Raw genomic sequence first — 18,084 nt, forward strand, 5'->3', positions numbered from 1 at the left:
AAGTGCACTGGGTCGTCCAAGTAATACCTTACGTGAGTAAGGGTCGAATCCCACGGAGATTGTTGGTATGAAGCAAGCTATGGTCACCTTGTAAATCTCAGTCAGGCAGATATAAAGTGATAATGGTGTTTTCGAATATTATATAGTAAAATAGGGATAGAGATACTTATGTAATTCATTGGTAGGAATTTCAGACAAGCGAATGGAGATACTTTTCGTTCCTCTAAACCTCTGCTTTCCTGCTATCTTCATCCAATCAGTCTTACTCCTTTCCACGGCTGGCTGTATGCAAGGGCATCACCATTGTCAGTGGCTACATCCCCTCCTCTCAGTGAAAGATATGCTCACATGCTCTGTCACAGCACGGCCAATCATCTGTCGGTTCTCGATCATGCTGGAATAGGATTCACCCTCCTTTTGCGTCTGTCACTAACGCCCAGCACTCGCGAGTTTGAAGCTCGTCACAGTCATTCAGTCATTGAATCCTACTCGGAATACCACAGACAAGGTTTAGACTTTCCGGATTCTCTTGAATGCCGCCATCATTCTAGCTTACGCCACGAAGATTCCGGTTAGGAGATCTAAGAGATATTCATTCTAGCTTATTTCATGTAGAACGGAAGTGTTTGTCAGGCACGCGTTCATAAGGGAGAAGGATGATGAGCGTCACACATAATCATCACCTTCATCATGTTCTTGGGTGCGAATGGATATCTTAGAAGCGAAATAAGAAGAATTGAATAGAAAACAGTAGTACTTGCATTAATCTTTGAGGAACAGCAGAGCTCCACACCTTAATCTATGGAGTGTAGAAACTCTACCGTTAAAAATACATAAGTGAAGGTCCAGGCATGGCCGAGATGGCCAGCCCCCTGAAACGTGATCAAAGGATCATAAGGTAATCCAAAGATGCCTAATACAATAGTAAAAGGTCCTATTTATAATAAACTAGCTACTAGGGTTTACATGAGTAAGTAATTGATGCATAAATCCACTTCCGGGGCCCACTTGGTGTGTGTTTGGGCTGAGCCTGAGTGTTGCACGTGCAGAGGCCATTTGTGGAGTTGAACGCCAGTTTCTGTGCCAGTTTGGGCGTTCAACTCTGGTTTTGGATCCTTTTCTGGCGCTGGACGCCAGATTTGGGCAGAAGGCTGGCGTTGAACGCCAGTTTACATCGTCAATTCTTGGCCAAAGTATGGATTATTATATATTGCTGGAAAGCCCTGGATGTCTACTTTCCAACGCAATTGGAAGCGCGCCATTTCGAGTTCTGTAGCTCCAGAAAATCCACTTTGAGTGCAGGGAGGTCAGAATCCAACAGCATCAGCAGTCCTTCTTCAACCTCTGAATCTGATTTTTGCTCAAGTCCCTCAATTTCAGTTAGAAAATACCTAAAATCATAGAAAAACACACAAACTCATAGTAAAGTCCAGAAATATGAATTTAACATAAAATCTATTAAAAACATCCCTAAAAGTAACTAGATTCTACTAAAAATATACTAAAAACAATGCCAAAAAGCGTATAAATTATCCACTCATCAATGCCTTAATGTGTTTGTTAGTGATTTTAGATTGAAAGGGGTTTGGAATGGATCAAAGGAATAAAGAGAAAGCATGCAAAGTGAAGAAAGCATGAAAAGCCAAGGATTCTTTGAACGCACCCAGGGACGCGCACGCGCACAAGGCACGTACGTGCGGATTGTGCAAAACCCTATGGACGCGCACGCGCACAAGACGCGTACACGCGGATAGCGAATTACACCAGGGACGCGTACGCGCACTGTAAACGTATGCGTCGTTGTCCGCGCAGAACTCTTTTTGGAATTTGCACCTGGCGATTTCAGAAGTGCTTCTGGCCCAGTTTAGAAGCCCATCTTTGGTAGAAAAAGACTAAAAAGACCAACGGCTGAAGGGATCAAGGAATCACTCATCAGACACTTCTCATTCACATAATTTTTAAGTTTAGATGTAGTTTTTAGAGAGAGAGACTCTCTCCTCTCTCTAGGTTTTAGGATTTAGGATTTCTTCTAAAATATAGGTTCAATGTTCCTTTAACTTAATTCTCTTATACTCTTATTTACTCTAGTACTTTAGTTTATCTATTCCTCTTGTTAATTTCTCTATTTTTCCCCACTTTAGTTTATGGATTCTCACGTTAGATTTGAATTTCTATTTAATGCAAATTGAGGTATTTCATATCTATGATTGCTTTCTTTAATCTATGTTGTCGATGCTTGCAATTGGTTGCGTGGATGTTATTATCTCTTATTGCTTTTCTATTATTTGGGGTTTTGCCTTCCAAGTGTTTGATAAAATGCTTGGGAGAGTTTTAAGTTAGGTTTTTCCTCTTTTGGATTTTGTTGAGTAATTGGTGACACTTGAGTTATCAAACTGCTTTGTTGACTGACAATTGAAAGTTGCTAATTGATTTGGATTCCACTAAAGCTAGTCTTTCCTTAGGAGTTGACTAGGACTTGAGGAAACAAATCGATTCAACACTACAAGAAAAAAAGCCTATGGCCACGCTTTTTTCTTGCCACGCTTTAAAAGCGTGGCCAAAAGTGGTCAATGGCCACGCTTTTACGAGGGTGGCGATAGATTAGAGATTTTGGCCACTTTTTTTTTGCTACGCTTGAAAAGCGTGGCGAAAGGGGTCTATGGCCATGCTTTTATGAGGGTGACAATTGATTCGAGATTTGGCCACACTTTTTTTCGCCACGCTTAAAAAGCGTAGCCATAGAGAGAAACAGGCACACTTTTAAAGCGTAGCGATAGAGTTTTGTTATGGTGACATTTTAAAAGCGTGGCCGTTTCTTACAACTCTTTTGACACACTTTAAAAGCGTAGCCAAAAAGTTTAAAATTTTTTTTTTCAAAAAAGTTATAATTAATTAATTACGTTACACACTCTGTATGAAACTCTACCTTTCTCCTATCCCAACACTCTTCCAACCCTTTGTATTCACCCTGAAAAGAAAAGCCCTAAAAACCCTTTTCGAAAGAACCAGGTACTCCCTGACCCCAGCAATCCGGAGAACATCGCCGGTGCTCCCTGTTCCGGCATTCTAACCATACCCCTTTTTAATTCACAAACCCTAACCTAACACCCACCACACTCCCCTCCTTTCCCCTAACAACAGCACCGCAGCCCCACTCCCCCTTTTCCCCTCTCCAGCGCACACAACACAATACACACACGCACCACCGCACCCACGCGGAATAGGAGACCTCGAGGAAGGAGACGCCGCCTTGCTGCCAGCTCCGTCGAAGACCAGCCCGCCGCCGCTGTCGAGTCAAACCCGAGAAAGAGAGTGTGTGCGACGATGAGAGAGGAGGAGCCGTCACCAAACGCGTCGCCGCCGCTGGAGGAGCTTCGCTCTTCGCCGTCGCCGAGGAGGGGAAAGAGGAGCTGCTCCCGTCGCGCCAGTCACCGTCGTGCTTCCTGGTTGCCGATGAAGGAGCCGCGAGAACCGTTGCCGTCGCGGAGGAGGGGGACGCGCGAGAGGGAGCTGTCAGTGTGGTCGCCGTCGCAGCTGTTGAGTAAATCTTCGTGCTTTTTCAGTAAATCTTCGATCATCATTTAACTGAAACCATCTTACGAAATTTTACTAACAGCAAGTTCAAAATGGGTCTACTAATTTTCATTGAATGTTATGTGCTGTCTGAATTTATGTTTTATTGTTGAATTTTTTATAGTTCTCAGGAAATCCAAGGAAATCAAGTTCTGGGTTGATTCTTTTCTGGTTCAGTAAGATGAGTTCTCAGGAAAAGTTTCTGACTATGGGTGGAAATGAACAACAACATGTTGATGCTGATGCTGATGCAGCAGCTTCTTGCAGAAGAACAGTTTCTCTTCCAGCTCAAAAGTTTCTACTATTGCAGAAGAACAGGTTCTGCTTCTGATTCTCTGCCTTTCATGATTGTTGGCTTCTTTGTTGATTTTTTCCCCTCCTTTTCTTTTCTGATTTCTCTTGTTTTTCTATGATTATCCATGTCATATGTTTGTGCTTTTCTTTCACCTTCTATTTGTTTTTATGTTATGTTTAGTTTAGTTGATGATTCCTCAGACTCAGATTTTTTTTTCAATGTCATGTGTAGTGTTTTTGTTTGATATATCATAGACATGATCCTAATACTAGAACTAATTAGTTATGGTTGCAAAGTCATCGTGCTGCCGTCTCCCTCTCCTTCACTCATCGCACCTCTGTTTCCATCTCTCAACCCTCCTCCTCGCCACCGGTCATTGCCAACTCCCTCCCTTCTAATTATGGTAGTCAATCTGCTGCATGCTAATTTTGAAAATTGGATAACAATTTTGTCAATGATGAGATGCTCTTATATCCTAGTCATGTTTAATCACCTTATTCATGATTTTCTTATATTTTTTAGTTGCATATTTTTTTAGTGGCTACTACAATTTTCTAATGGTATATTTATATGAGATAAAATGTATTCATTGTCCTGAAAGCATTTTTCAGATTTAATAGACCACCGAGTTTAAGATAAGGAAAAAAAGCATCCTACTTTTTTGGAGTCTAATAGCCATATTTGAATCTTGAGAAATTTTGGTTGAGTTCTACCAAGTTTCATATTGATTCATGGCATTACTCTTTGCTAAATGCTTCCAAAATCTGTTAAAGTGAATTTTGTTCGAATGATAATTTGTTAAAGCTATTCTTGTGTAATTGCTAATTTATACTTAATCAAATTTTACAATTGAATTATTTTAAAAATTACAGTTTTTAATATATGAATGCTTTAAAAGTGCAAGAGTTGGTTGTGGCTGTGTTGTGTTGAATGTGTTAGTTGAATTGATTTATTTTGTTTGCTTAATAGAACATGACAGTAATAGCTTTTAAGCTTAATAGAACATGACAGATTAAGCTTTTAAGCTTGATAGAATATGACATATTGAGCTTAATATCATTTTTGTTGAATGTGTTATGATTGAAAGTACTTTCCTTATGCTTCAATTTTAAGCTTCAAATGTCTCTGCACCTGAAAAATTATGATCCAAATTGATTCAACATATTATGCACCAATTTCAGTTTGCATGCTTCTGTTGAACATAACACTTGATCAATGAAACTTTTAATACCAATTAGAAAAAAACATTCAACTACTTTGATCAATTTTCTAACTATTATAATTATTACTCAGTCATCTCATTCTGTGTCCCAATACTTTCTTCCCTGCTGCTACAAGGACCTTTGCTGTTCTTCATTTATCTGCAATCTACACCAAAGAGAAAAAAAAATTATCAATGTTATTAACCTAGTATTATGTTCTTCATTTATCTGCAATCTACAAAAGATAATTGTTATTATGTTCTTCTAATTTGATTGCCTTGTATGGTGGAACTCTAGCATGAAATTCTCAATGTCAAAGTGAAAGTTTCAGTGGATGGGGATGTTTTCCATTGATTGATTCTATTAACCTGCTTATGAGTGTCTTCTTGTTAATTAGCTTTAGAGATATTGTTCAACTTCGTTGCAAGTTTTTCTATCTGTTATGCATCTCACTGAAACCAATTTTTCTTTAATAGTTGGAGATCTACATGGAGATCTTAAGCAGGCTAGATATGCACTTCAAATGGCTGGTGTATTGAGCTCTAATGGTCAAGACTTATGGACTGGTGGAGAAACGGTACGTGTCCTGTTTTTAGAAACTGATAGCTTTTAGTTTTAATTATAATTTATTCGCTAGTCTCTTTTGTCAATGTGCATAGAATCAGAATATGAAGTTCTAAAGTAGTTGTAAGGTTTTGGTTTGAGATTTATCACTTTAACATTGTGGACGTTCATTTTTGTTTCTTGTTCTAGGTGTTGATTCAAGTTGGAGATATACTAGATCGAGATGAAGAAGAAATTGCTATCTTGTCCTTGTTGCGATCATTGGATAAACAGGCAAAGGCAAAAGGTGGAGCTGTGTTTCAGGTTTACCATTTTTAACTTTGACCATGTGAACAACTTTGGCCACTGTAAAACTCATGAACCACTCAAGTTTTTGTCTCAAATAACTGAATGTCAAGGAGATGACAATTTCTTACTCATAACAGTATAGCTTCACCTATTAAATGTTAAACCTTCGTCTCCATTTAAGTCCCTTTACCAGAAATATATTGTATGCGTGGATATGAAAAGAATATATTTGATAGGCAAAAAGATGGTTTGATGGATTTCTTCTCTACGGATTCATATTTTATAGAAATACTAGAAATGTAGATTGATCTCCTCGTGTTTAAAAGTTAATTTTAGGAAATGGTTTATATATTGTTGTATGAATGTAGGTCCTTCTTAGAGGCCCAAAGAACTTCGGGGAAGCAGTGAAACACTTGGGTCTTGCTCTTGGTGTTCTTTACAGCTATATCAAGCCTTATGTACGATCTAAGGGAAGGAAGTTTGAGAAGGTTAGAGGAAGGAAGAATAGCAAAGGACTTGGGGTTTAAGTTGTATTATTTCTGTATTTTTTTTCAATTTTTAGTTTTGGAATTTGAATTCGAGATTTATTTTGTATTTGAGTATTATTTTTTTAATGTATAAAACAATTATAGCAAAAATTATATATGTCACTAATTACTATTTGATTTGTCTTGTTATAAAAATTGCATACTATATTTATAGATTTGGTAATAAAAAATGATTGAAAATTTATATTGTGCAGTTGAAGGTAAAGTTAGAAAACAGATGTTTTTTTTTAATTTGATAAGGCTATCGCTACGCTTTTAAAGTGTGGCTGTATCTCGCGCTATCGCCACGCTTTTGAAAGCGTGGCCGTATCTTGCTATCGTCACGCTTCAAAAGCGTGGCCATATCTCACATATGGCCACGCTTTAAAAGCGTAGCCATATTTCCCACATATGGCCACGTTTTTAAGCGTGGCAATCTTTAAAAAGCGTGGCAAAAAAAAAGCGTGGCGATAGGTCACGAAAAGCGTGGCGATAGAGCAACCGGCACCCTTGCAGTTGTGACCCTTTCAAAAGCGTCCCGATAGCTCAAAAAATGTGGCGAAAAGCTATCGCTACACTTTTTTCAGCTTTTCGCCACGCTTTAAAAGCGTAGCAAAAAACGTGTTTTCTTGTAGTGCAACCACTTGACTTTCCTTCACAATTAGAGGGTTAACTGAGTGGTTGCAACTAACAATTCTCATCACTATCGAGGATGATAATAAGGATAGGACTTTCAATTCTCATTCCTTGCCAAGAGCTTTTATAATTATTAGTTCATTTCATTGCAATTTACTTTTCTTGTTTCTTAACCCAAAACCCCAAAATACACAACTCATAACCAATAATAAGAACACCTCCCTGTAATTCCTTGAGAGATGACCCGAGGTTTACTTCTGTTATCAATTTTATTAGGGGTTTGTTACTTGTGACAACCAAACTTTTGTACGAAAAGGCATTTGTTGGTCTAGAAACTATACTGGCAACGAGAGTTTCTTTGTTAAATTCTAGACCATGCAAAAGTCCTGCTCGTCAAAATGGCACTGTTGCCGGGGAATTGCAAACATGTGCCTTATTTTTGGTTATTGTAAATATTTGCTTTTTGCTCGTTTGTTAGTTTTTGTTAGTTTTAGGACTTAGTTGTTTATTTTTATTAGTTTTTGTTTTTCTTTTCTACTATGAATTCTCACCCCTTTGGCTACGAGTGTGGTTATAATTATGTTGCAGGAAGAGGAGATTACAATGAGAACATGCATCAAGATTGGGACAATCAAAGATGGGAGGAGCCACAAGGATTTGATCAACCCTCTTGGCAACAACCCCCTCCAATGTACCACAAGCAACAACCATTCCATGATGCATACCAAGACAATGGTTATGGTGGACCTTTTCGTGACAATCAATACCCACCACAACACATCTATTAGCCCCCTCTTCAACATAGCTTTGAACCATCATACTCACAAGCCCCCTTCAACTAAGCACTTCCATATGATCCTAACCCATATCCTGAGATCCGAAAAGTCTAAACATTGTCTGTGGTATTCCGAGTAGGATCTGGGAAGGGATGACTATGACGAGCTTCAAACTCGCGACTGTTGGGCGCAGTGACAGTGCGCAGAAGGATCAATGGATTCTATTCCGACACGAGTGAGAACCGACAGATGATTAGCCCTACGAAACCCGTAGTTGGACCATTTTCACTGAGAGGACGGACGGTAGCCATTGACAACGGTGATCCCCCAACATACAGCTTGCCATGGAAGAAAATACGCATGATTGGATGAAGGCGATAGAAAAGCAGAGATTCAGAAGTAACAAGCCTCTCCAGACGCTTATCTGAAATTCCCACCAATGAATTACATAAGTATCTTTATCTTTATTTTATGTTTTATCTATCTTTTAATTATTAAATCCTCATAACTATTTGAATCTGTCTGACTGAGATTTACAAGATGACCATAGCTTGCTTCAAGCCAACAATCTCTGTGGGATCGACCCTTACTCGCGTAAGGTTTATTACTTGGACGACCCAGTGCACTTGCTGGTTAGTTGTGCGGAGTTGTGAAAAGTTTGAATCACAATTCCGTGCACCAGTACGCGTACGCGTCGTTGTCCTGGCAGAACCCTTTTTGGAATTCAAACCTAGCGATTTCAGAAGGGCTTCTGGCCCAGTTTGGAAGCCCATCTTTGGTAGAAAAAGACTAAAAAGACCAAGGGCTGAATGGATCAAGGAATCACTCATTAGACACTTATTCATTCACATAATTTTTAGGTTTTAGATATAGGTTTTAGAGAGAGAGGCTCTCCCCTCTCTCTAGGTTTTAGGATTTAGGATTTCTTCTTTCAATTTCTTCTAAAATTCAGGTTCAATGTTCCTTTAATTTAGTTTCTCTTATACTCTTATTTACTCTAGTACTTTGGTTTATATATTCTTTTTGTTGATTTCTCTATTTTTCCCCAATTTAGTTTATGGATTCTCATGTTAGATTTGAATTTCTGTTTAATGCAAATTGAGGTATTTCATATCTATGATTGCTTTCTTTAATCTATGTTGTTGATGCTTGAAATTGGTTGCGTGGATGTTATTATCTCTTATTGCTTTTCTATTATTTGGTGTTGTACCTTCCAAGTGTTTGATAAAATGCTTGGGAGAGTTTTAAGTTAGGTTTTTCTCCTTTTGGCTTTGGTTGAGTAATTGGTGGCACTTGAGTTATCAAACTCCTTTGTTGATTGATAATTGAAAGTTGCTAGTTGATTTGGATTCCACTAAAGCTAGTCTTTCCTTAGGAGTTGACTAGGACTTAAGGAATTAAATCAATTCATCCACTTGACTTTCCTTCACAATTAGAGGGTTAACTGAGTGGTTGCAACTAACAATTCTTATCACTATCGAGGACGATAATAAGGATAGGACTTCCAATTCTCATTCCTTGCCAAGAGCTTTTATAATTATTAGTTCGTTTCCTTGCAATTTACTTTTCTTGTTTCTTAACCCAAAACCCCAAAATACACAACTCATAACCAATAATAAGAACACTCCCTGCAATTCCTTGAGAGATGACCCGAGGTTTAAATACTTTGGTTATCAATTTTATTAGGGGTTTGTTAGTTGTGACAACCAAACTTTTGTACGAAAGGGCATTTGTTGGTCTAGAAACTATACTTGCAACTAGAGTTTATTTGTTAAATTCTAAACCACACAAAAGTCCCGCTCATCAAATACTGAACCTGGTGTTGCTGTTGACTGTTGTAAATTTGTAATTGAATTTTAGAGTTGCTGAAGCTGAGCATATTTTAGTTAGTATTGTTATTGAATCTTGTGGTTATTACTATTGTATTTGATTTTTTAGAGTTGTTATTGAATCTGGTGGTTATTACTTTAGTTAGAAATATTGTTGAACTTGAATCTGGTGGCTGCTGATGTTGCATTTAGTTTTTTAGTGTTGTTGTTTGTTGTTGGTTGCTGTGTTTTAGAGTTGCTGTGTTTTTTAGAGCTGCTATTGTTTGTTGCTGGCACTTTTTTTGAATTGCTGTTTGTTCACTTTGTTGAATCACAAAGTTAGTGAACTTTGGTGGAATGGTGGTGGTTGCTGTGTTGCTTAAAAACTGACTTAAGTAAATCTCTTGTTGCTGAAAATATTTTTGGTTTGTTTTGCTAGAATTTTAAAAATATCTCCATCTCAAACCCCATAAAAAATGCCAGCATCAGTGATTGTGTTATCTTTTACTTGCTCTTGTTGATTTAAATTGAGAATATATTTTGTACTAGAGATTAGTTATGCGTGAGCATCTTCTCTATCTTTTCCTAGTGAATTTGCATTCAAATTGTTGAGTTTAATCAAAATTTAAATATCTTTTAGCCACTATGGATGCTACTTTGAGTTGTGTATAATTCTATTTGTTTCAGGTAGTATTTGGAGGGATTTGATGGAGTTTTATAGCAGAAAAGGAAGAAAGCGAATAATGCTGTCAATCCTGACCTCCTTGCACTCAAACGAAAATAACTTGAGCTACAAAGGTCCAATTTACGCGATTCTAGCAACATTGGAAATCTAACTTTTAGGGCTTTCCAACGATATATAATAGTGCACATTTCGACGCCAGAAATCTCTGCATCCTCCACGTTGAACTTGGTTTCTGCCAAGTTCAGCATGGATTTGAGAACTCCCAAGGAAGCACACGCTGCCTTTTCCACGCTGAACTTGGGAAAAGCCAAGTTCAGCATGGATACAAAGGAACATGCTAAAGATGCCATTGCCTCCCCCACGCTAAACTTGGAAATTTCCAAGTTCAGCGTGGATCCTAATTGTTCTGTCCTGCATGGACCGAGGTTTGCCGCTTCCCGAACAGTTGCTAGGTTCTCAGGCTGAGCTATGCGTCGTCTAGGGACAGCGATGCGATAAGACCTCGGCACTCTGAAACACGACGGCGGGAGCACCTACAAAAAGTACTCTGATGCTCAAGTAAGTATGTGAGTTATAAGAAGTAAAGATAATAAACTAGATCGAGTTGTGTGACCTGTTTTCTCCGAGGCTAGTTAGTTTTGTTTTATAGACGAGTGAGGTGCTCTCTTCTGTTTGTTTGTTCCGGTATTATTGGCTTAGGTAGTGAGTTCTGCTATTGTGGATAACGGTCAGGGATAGTGTTTGACTTGTGAATCGTTTTGTCAGCTACGTGGCTTTGATCTTATTTCCGGATCTTAAGGTCGGTTTTGATTCTGATCTTGTTTTCAAGTATATCGGGGTACACGTCATAGCCCCCAAGCTCGGCTAGCATTATGTGAAAATGGTAGGCGAGCTTCATAACAGTCGCCTTCTTGTGTGTTTGTTTTCGTGTGGGGTTTTTTTTGTTGGGCTTTCTTTGTGTTGTGAAGACTTGTTGGAAAAGAATTTGAAAGAAGTTTGAAGGACTCCACCGTTGATTCTTTTCTTGCGATACGTGCCGCGTTAAAGGAGCCTTGTTGCCGTTTTGGTTTTTCACGCCCTTAGTGGTTATGAGTTGAATTACCCACTAAGTTAGTGGGCTTGCAATAATATCATTTCTTCATTTTGGAACTTACATTGCTGTTTCAAATTCCTGTTGCTGGCTGATTTTTACCATGACTTCTAAAGGTTTGTCTTTTTTCCCTTAGTCATTTCTTTTCTTCTATTCTTCCTTTTGAAATGGCGAGAGAGAAAAAGAAAGAGAAGGTGGTTAAAGAAAATAAGGATGATCCTTATTACTGGGTACATGATGACGTGAAGACTCGTTCCTCAACGTTTGTCGGTATTGATTCGATACGCGAACTTCGGGGTTTGAATGTTGTGAAAGAAAGTTCAGGTGTGGTCGTTGAGTTTCTCCCCTGTTCTGGTGAGGATAGGGTTTGTGAGAGAAGGGGGGATTGGCAGTACTTCTATTTTTACGCACCTTGTCTTACTGAGCTTCGTGTTAGGTTTCCGTTTTCCTCGTTTAAGTGTGATGTTTTGACTCAGCTGAATTGCGCGTCTTCACAGTTACATCCTAATTCGTGAGTGTTTCTACGCGCTTTCCAATGCTTAATGAGCTTTCTCTCTGTTCCTTGTTCACTTGCTGTATTTTTTTCTTTATTTCAGTCCAAAGGGGTTCGAAAGGGGTTGTGGGTATGTTTTAGTAGTTTTCCTGGAGGTTCCCTCTTTCTGCTCTATAAATCCTCTTTCAAAAATTGTAAGTCGTTATTTGTGAAAGTGCGGTCAGTGGAGGCCGAGTATCCTTTCTATTTGGACGACGAGTTGATAGAGAGGTTTCCGCTGTACTGGTGCTCGGAACCGTGCCAGATTCTTGAGGCTATCGAATGGAGTGAGGAAGAGGAGTGGTTGATAGATTTTTTGGTGGAGAGTTTTGCTGATGGGGTGTGCTTGTCTATTCTTGATTTGCTTCGTTATTACGATTCAGGGGATATGGAGGGTTTAAAATCATATATAGGTAACGTTTGGCTATGTTGTGTTTATTCCTCACATGCTTTGTTTATTCTGATTGTTGTCGCTCTGTGCAGGTGAACGAGTTCTTCTTCTTGACCCCTCTCAATTTCAATCCTTTTTGAAGAAGAAAAAGGAAAAGGATGCTGGTGGTTTTGGGATGCCAAAGGAGGGTGGTGGGGATGCTGCTCAATCAACTGCGACAAAGAGACGATGGTGATAAGTCATTAGAAGTTATATCTGAGTGTGACAAAGAAGCGGTTGAGGGTAGCAAGTCTGTTTTTGATCGGCAGAAGAGACTTCATGGTTTTATTGCTGGTTCGAGCTTTCATTCTCTGTGGAGTGAGCAGTTTTTCATTGCCGAGCTCTCAGACAGGGTTTCCCAATACCCTGGTGATATGCTCATGACACGCCGCATCGGTATGGAGGGTATGGGGAAGTTCATCCAGGTTGGTTCGTTTATGTATTTGAGTGGTGTTCTTTTCCTTCTGTATTTGTTGTTTTTGTTGCCATTTGTAGATTGTTGCGTCGCGTCTCATGTACATTGGTCGCACCACTGAATTGATTGGGTCTGAGCAGCAGACTACCATGGGGAGAGTTGCTGAGCTGGAGAGGTTGCTGAAGGACAATGATGCTGTAATGGAGAAGTCTTTGAAAGAAAAAGATGATGTGATTATGGATGTAACGGCGAGGATGAAGTCGTCTGAGGACGAGGTTACTCGTCTCATGGATCAAATTCGGCTTCTTCAAGCTGATATAAAAGATAGTAACCTGGCTAAGGGTTAGCTAACTTCTAGGGTCCATGAACTAGAGGAATTGGGGATGGAGATGTTCTCCTCCAGTTTTGACCGAGCTGTTAGTCAGGTTGCTTGGTGCACGAAATTGTGATCATCAATGGCGCCAACAACTTGGTACGCACAATTGTAATCTCAACTCTTTATCACAACTCCGCACAACTAACCAGCAAGTGCACTGGGTCGTCCAAGTAATAAACCTTACGTGAGTAAGGATCGATCCCACGGAGACTGTCGGCTTGAAGCAAGCTATGGTCATCTTGTAAATCTCAGTCAGGCATATTCAAATGGTTATGAAGGATTGATAATTAAAAAGATAAACATAAAATAGGATAGAGATACTTATGTAATTCATTGGTAGGAATTTCAGATAAGCATATGGAGATGCTTTGTTCCCTCTGAATCTCTGCTTTCCTATTGCTTTGTTCCCTCTGAATTTCAGATAAGCATATGGAGATGCTTTGTTCCCTCTGAATCTCTGTTTGTTTTTGCTTTTTCAATTATTTTTGTGACTTCACATGATCATCAACCTACAGAAAACATAAAATAACAATGGAAAATAAAAATTTAACATAGATACGTGATGAGCGGATAATTTATACGCTTTTTGACATTGTTTTTAGTATGTTTTTAGTAGGATCTAGTTACTTTTAGGGATGTTTTTAATAGATTTTGTGTTAAATTCACATTTCTGGACTTTACTATGAGTTTGTGTGTTTTTCTGTAATTTCAGGTATTTTCTGGCTGAAATTGAGGGACTTGAGCAAAAATCAGATTCAGAGGTTGAAAAAGGACTGCTGATGCTGTTGGATTCTGACCTCCCTGCACTCAAAGTTGATTTTCTGGAGCTACAGAACTCGAAATGGCGCGCTTTCAATTGCGTTGGAAAGTAGACATCCAGGGCTTTCCAGCAATATATAATAGTCCATACTTTGGCCAAGAATAGACGACGTAAACTGGCGTTCAACGCCAGCTTTCTACCCAAATCTGGCGTCCAGCGCCAGAAAAGGATCCAAAACCAGAGTTGAACGCCCAAACTGGCACAAAAACTGGCGTTCAACTCCACAAATGGCCTCTGCACGTGCAACACTTAAGCTCAGCCCAAACACACACCAAGTGGGCCCCGGAAGTGGATTTATACATCAAATACTTACTCATGTAAACCCTAGTAGCTAGTTTATTATAAATAGGACCTCTTACTATTGTATTAGGTATCTTTGGATTACCTTATGATCCTTTGATCACGTTTTGGGGGCTGGCCATCTCGGCCATGCCTGGACCTTCACTTATGTATTTTTAACGGTAGAGTTTCTACACTCCATAGATTAAGGTGTGGAGCTCTGCTGTTCCTCAAAGATTAATGCAAAGTACTACTGTTTTCTATTCAATTCTTCTTATTTCGCTTCTAAGATATCCATTCGCACCCAAGAACGTGATGAAGGTGATGATTATGTGTGACGCTCATCATCCTTCTCCCTTATGAACGCGTGCCTGACAAACACTTCTGTTCTACATGAATTAAGCTAGAATGAATATCTCTTAGATCTCCTAACCAGAATCTTCGTGGCGTAAGCTAGAATGATGGCGGCATTCAAGAGAATCCGAAAGGTCTAAACCTTGTCTGTGGTATTCTGAGTAGGATTCAATGATTGAATGACTGTGACGAGCTTCAAACTCGCGAGTGCTGGGCGTTGGTGACAGACGCAAAAGGAGGGTGAATCCTATTCCAGCATGATCGGGAACCGACAGATGAATAGCCGTGCCGTGACAGGGTGCGTGAGCATATTATTCACTGAGAGGAGGGGATGTAGCCACTGACAACGGTGATGCCCTTGCATACAGCCAGCCATGGAAAGGAGTAAGACAGATTGGATGAAGATAGCAGAAAAGCAGAGCTTCAGAGGAACGAAAAGCATCTCTATTCGCTTATCTGAAACTCTCACCAATGATTTACATAAGTACCTCTATCCCTATTCTATTATATATTATTCGAAAACACCATTATCACTTTATATCTGCCTGACTGAGATTTACAAGGTGACCATAGCTTGCTTCATACCAACAATCTCCGTGGGATTCGACCCTTACTCATGTAAGGTATTACTTGGACGACCCAGTGCACTTGCTGGTTAGTTGTATCGAAGTTGTGACAATTATGAATTAAGATCAAAGCACCAAGCTTTGGAGCCATTACCAGGGATTGTTCGAGCCTGGACATCACAATTTCGTGCACCAATACGTAAAATTGGGTTGCCTCCCAACAAGCGTTTCTTTAATGTCAGTAGCTTGACGGTGGGCTCTCATGGAGCCTTACAGATACTCAGAGCATGATGATGGCCTCTCAACACCAAACTTAGAGTTTGGTTGTGGCCTCCCAACACCAAACTTAGAGTTTGAATGTGGGGGTTTTGTATGACTCTGCATTGAGAGAAGCTTTTCATGCTTCTTCTCCATGATTACAGAGGGAGATCCTTGAGCTTTAAACACAAGGGAGTCCTCATTCACTTGAAGGACTAATTCTCCTCTATCAACATCAATCACAGCTTTTGCCGTGGCTAGGAAGGGTCTACCAAGGATGATGGCTTCATCCACATACTTCCCAGTCTCTAAGATTATGAAATTAACAGGGATGTAATGGTCTTTAACCTTTACCAAGACATCCTCTACAAGTCCATAAGCTTGTTTCCTTGAATTGTCTGCCATCTCTAATGAGATTCTTGCAGCTTGCACCTCAAAAATTCCTAGTTTCTCCATTACAGAGAGAGGCATGAGGTTTATGCTTGACCCTAGGTCACACAGAGCCTTTTCAAAGGTCATGGTGCCTATGGTACAAGGTATTGAGAACTTTCCAGGATCTTGTCTCTTCAGAGGTAATCTTTGCCTAGTCAAGTCATCCAGTTCTTTGGTGAGCAAGGGGGTTCATCCTCCCAAGTCTCATTACCAAATAACTTGGCATTTAGCTTCATGATTGCTCCAAGGTACTTAGCAACTTGCTCTTCAGTAATATCTTCATCCTCTTCAGAGGAAGAATACTCATCAGAGCTCATGAATGGTAGAAGTAGATTCAATGAAATCTCTATGGTCTCAGTGTGAGCCTCAGATTCCCATGGTTCCTCATTAGGGAATTCCTTGGAGGCTAGTGGACGTCCATTGAGGTCTTCCTCAGTGGAAATCACTGCCTCTTCCTCCTCTCCATGTTCGTCCGTGTGGGTTATGTTGATGGCCTTGCACTCTCCTTTTGGATTCTCTTCTGTATTGCTTGGAAGAGTACTAGGAGGGAGTTCAGTAACTTTCTTACTCAATTGACCCACTTGTGCCTCTAAATTTCTAATGGAGGACCTTGTTTTAGTCATGAAACTTTGAGTGGTTTTAATTAGATCAGATACTACAGTTGCTAAGTCAGAGTGGCTTTGCTTAGAGTTCTCTGTCTGTTGCTGAGAAGATGATGGAAAAGGCTTGCTATTGCTAAACCTATTTCTTCCACCATTATTGTTGTTGAAGCCTTGTTGAGGCCTCTGTTGGTCCTTCCATGAGAGGTTTGGATGATTTCTCCATGAAGGATTGTAGGTGTTTCCATAGGGTTCTCCCATGTAATTCACCTCTTCCATTGCTGGATTCTCAGGATCATAAGCTTTTTCTTTAGATGAAGCTTCTTTGGTACTGCCTGTTGCTGCTTGCATGCCAGACAGACTCTGAGAAATCATATTGACTTGCTGAGTCAATATTTTGTTCTGAGCCAATATGGCATTCAGAGTATCAATTTCAAGAACTCCTTTCTTCTGACTTGTCCCATTATTCACAGGATTTCTTTCAGAAGTGTACATGAATTGGTTATTTGCAACCATTTCAATTAGTTCCTGAGCTTCTGCAGCCGTCTTCTTTAGATGAAGAGATCCTCCAGCAGAGCTGTCCAATGACATCTTAGACAGTTTAGATAGACCATCATAGAAGATACATATGATGCTCCATTCTGAAAGCATGTCAGAAGGACACCTTCTGATCAGTTGCTTGTATCTTTCCCAAGCTTCATAGAGGGATTCACCTTCCTTCTGTCTGAAAGTTTGGACTTCCACTCTAAGCTTGCTCAATTTTTGAGGTGGAAAGAACTTTGCCAAGAAGGCATTGACTAGCTTTTCCCAAGAGTTCAGGCTTTCTTTAGGTTGTGAATCCAACGATATCTTAGCTCTGTCTCTTACAGCAAAGGGGAAGAGCATAAGCTTGTAGACCTCAGGGTTAACCCCATTCGTCTTGACAATGTCACAGATTTGCAAGAATTCAGCTAAAAACTGATGAGGATCTTCCAATGGAAGTCCATGAAACTTGCAATTTTGTTGCATCAGAGAAACTAATTGAGGCTTAAGCTCAAAGTTGTTTGCTCCAATGGCAGGAATTGAGATGCTTCTCCCATAGAAGTCAGGAGTAGGTACAGTAAAGTCACCAAGCACCTTCCTCACATTGTTGGCATTGTTGTTGTTTTCGGCTGCCATGGCTTCTTCTTGTTTGAAAATTTCTGTTAGGTCCTCTACAGAGAGTTGTACTTTGGCTTCTCTTAGCTTTCTCTTCAAGGTCCTTTCAGGTTCAGGATCAGCCTCAACAAGAATGTCTTTGTCCTTACTCCTGCTCATATGAAAAGAGAGAAGAAGAAAATATGGAATCCTCTATGTCACAGTATAGAGATTTCTTGAGGTGTCAGAGGAAAAGAATAATAGAAGGAGAAGGTAGAGAGAAAGAATTCGAACTTATCAAGAGGGATAGAGTTCGAATTGTACATTGAGGAGGAGTGTTAGTCCTTTAAATAGAAGGAATTGAGAAAAGGGGAAGAATTTTCGAAATTAAAGTAAAGGATTTTGAAATCATTAAAAGAATTTTTGAAAATTTGATTGATGATTTTCGAAAACTAAGATTGGG

General features: G+C 39.6%; 1 protein-coding gene and 1 non-coding gene across 2 annotated transcripts; both read left to right on the forward strand.

Annotated features, from left to right (window-relative positions):
• The first annotated feature begins 5,255 nt into the window (after positions 1 to 5,255).
• On the forward strand, positions 5,256 to 6,449 carry LOC140179819 (shewanella-like protein phosphatase 1). Its single transcript, XM_072219585.1, has 3 exons — positions 5,256 to 5,647; positions 5,824 to 5,937; positions 6,291 to 6,449. The coding sequence occupies exons 1-3, from the start codon at positions 5,513 to 5,515 to the stop codon at positions 6,447 to 6,449; spliced, it is 408 nt and encodes a 135-aa protein (XP_072075686.1). The 5' UTR covers positions 5,256 to 5,512.
• A 10,701-nt stretch (positions 6,450 to 17,150) lies between these two features.
• On the forward strand, positions 17,151 to 17,258 carry LOC112761808 (small nucleolar RNA R71). The gene has a single exon (XR_003182184.1). It is a non-coding gene; the product is annotated as a small nucleolar RNA R71 (small nucleolar RNA).
• The last annotated feature ends 826 nt before the right edge of the window (positions 17,259 to 18,084 follow it).

The sequence above is a fragment of the Arachis hypogaea genome, chromosome 16 (assembly GCF_003086295.3).
Source record: "Arachis hypogaea cultivar Tifrunner chromosome 16, arahy.Tifrunner.gnm2.J5K5, whole genome shotgun sequence".
NCBI classification, from domain to species: Eukaryota; Viridiplantae; Streptophyta; class Magnoliopsida; order Fabales; family Fabaceae; genus Arachis; species Arachis hypogaea.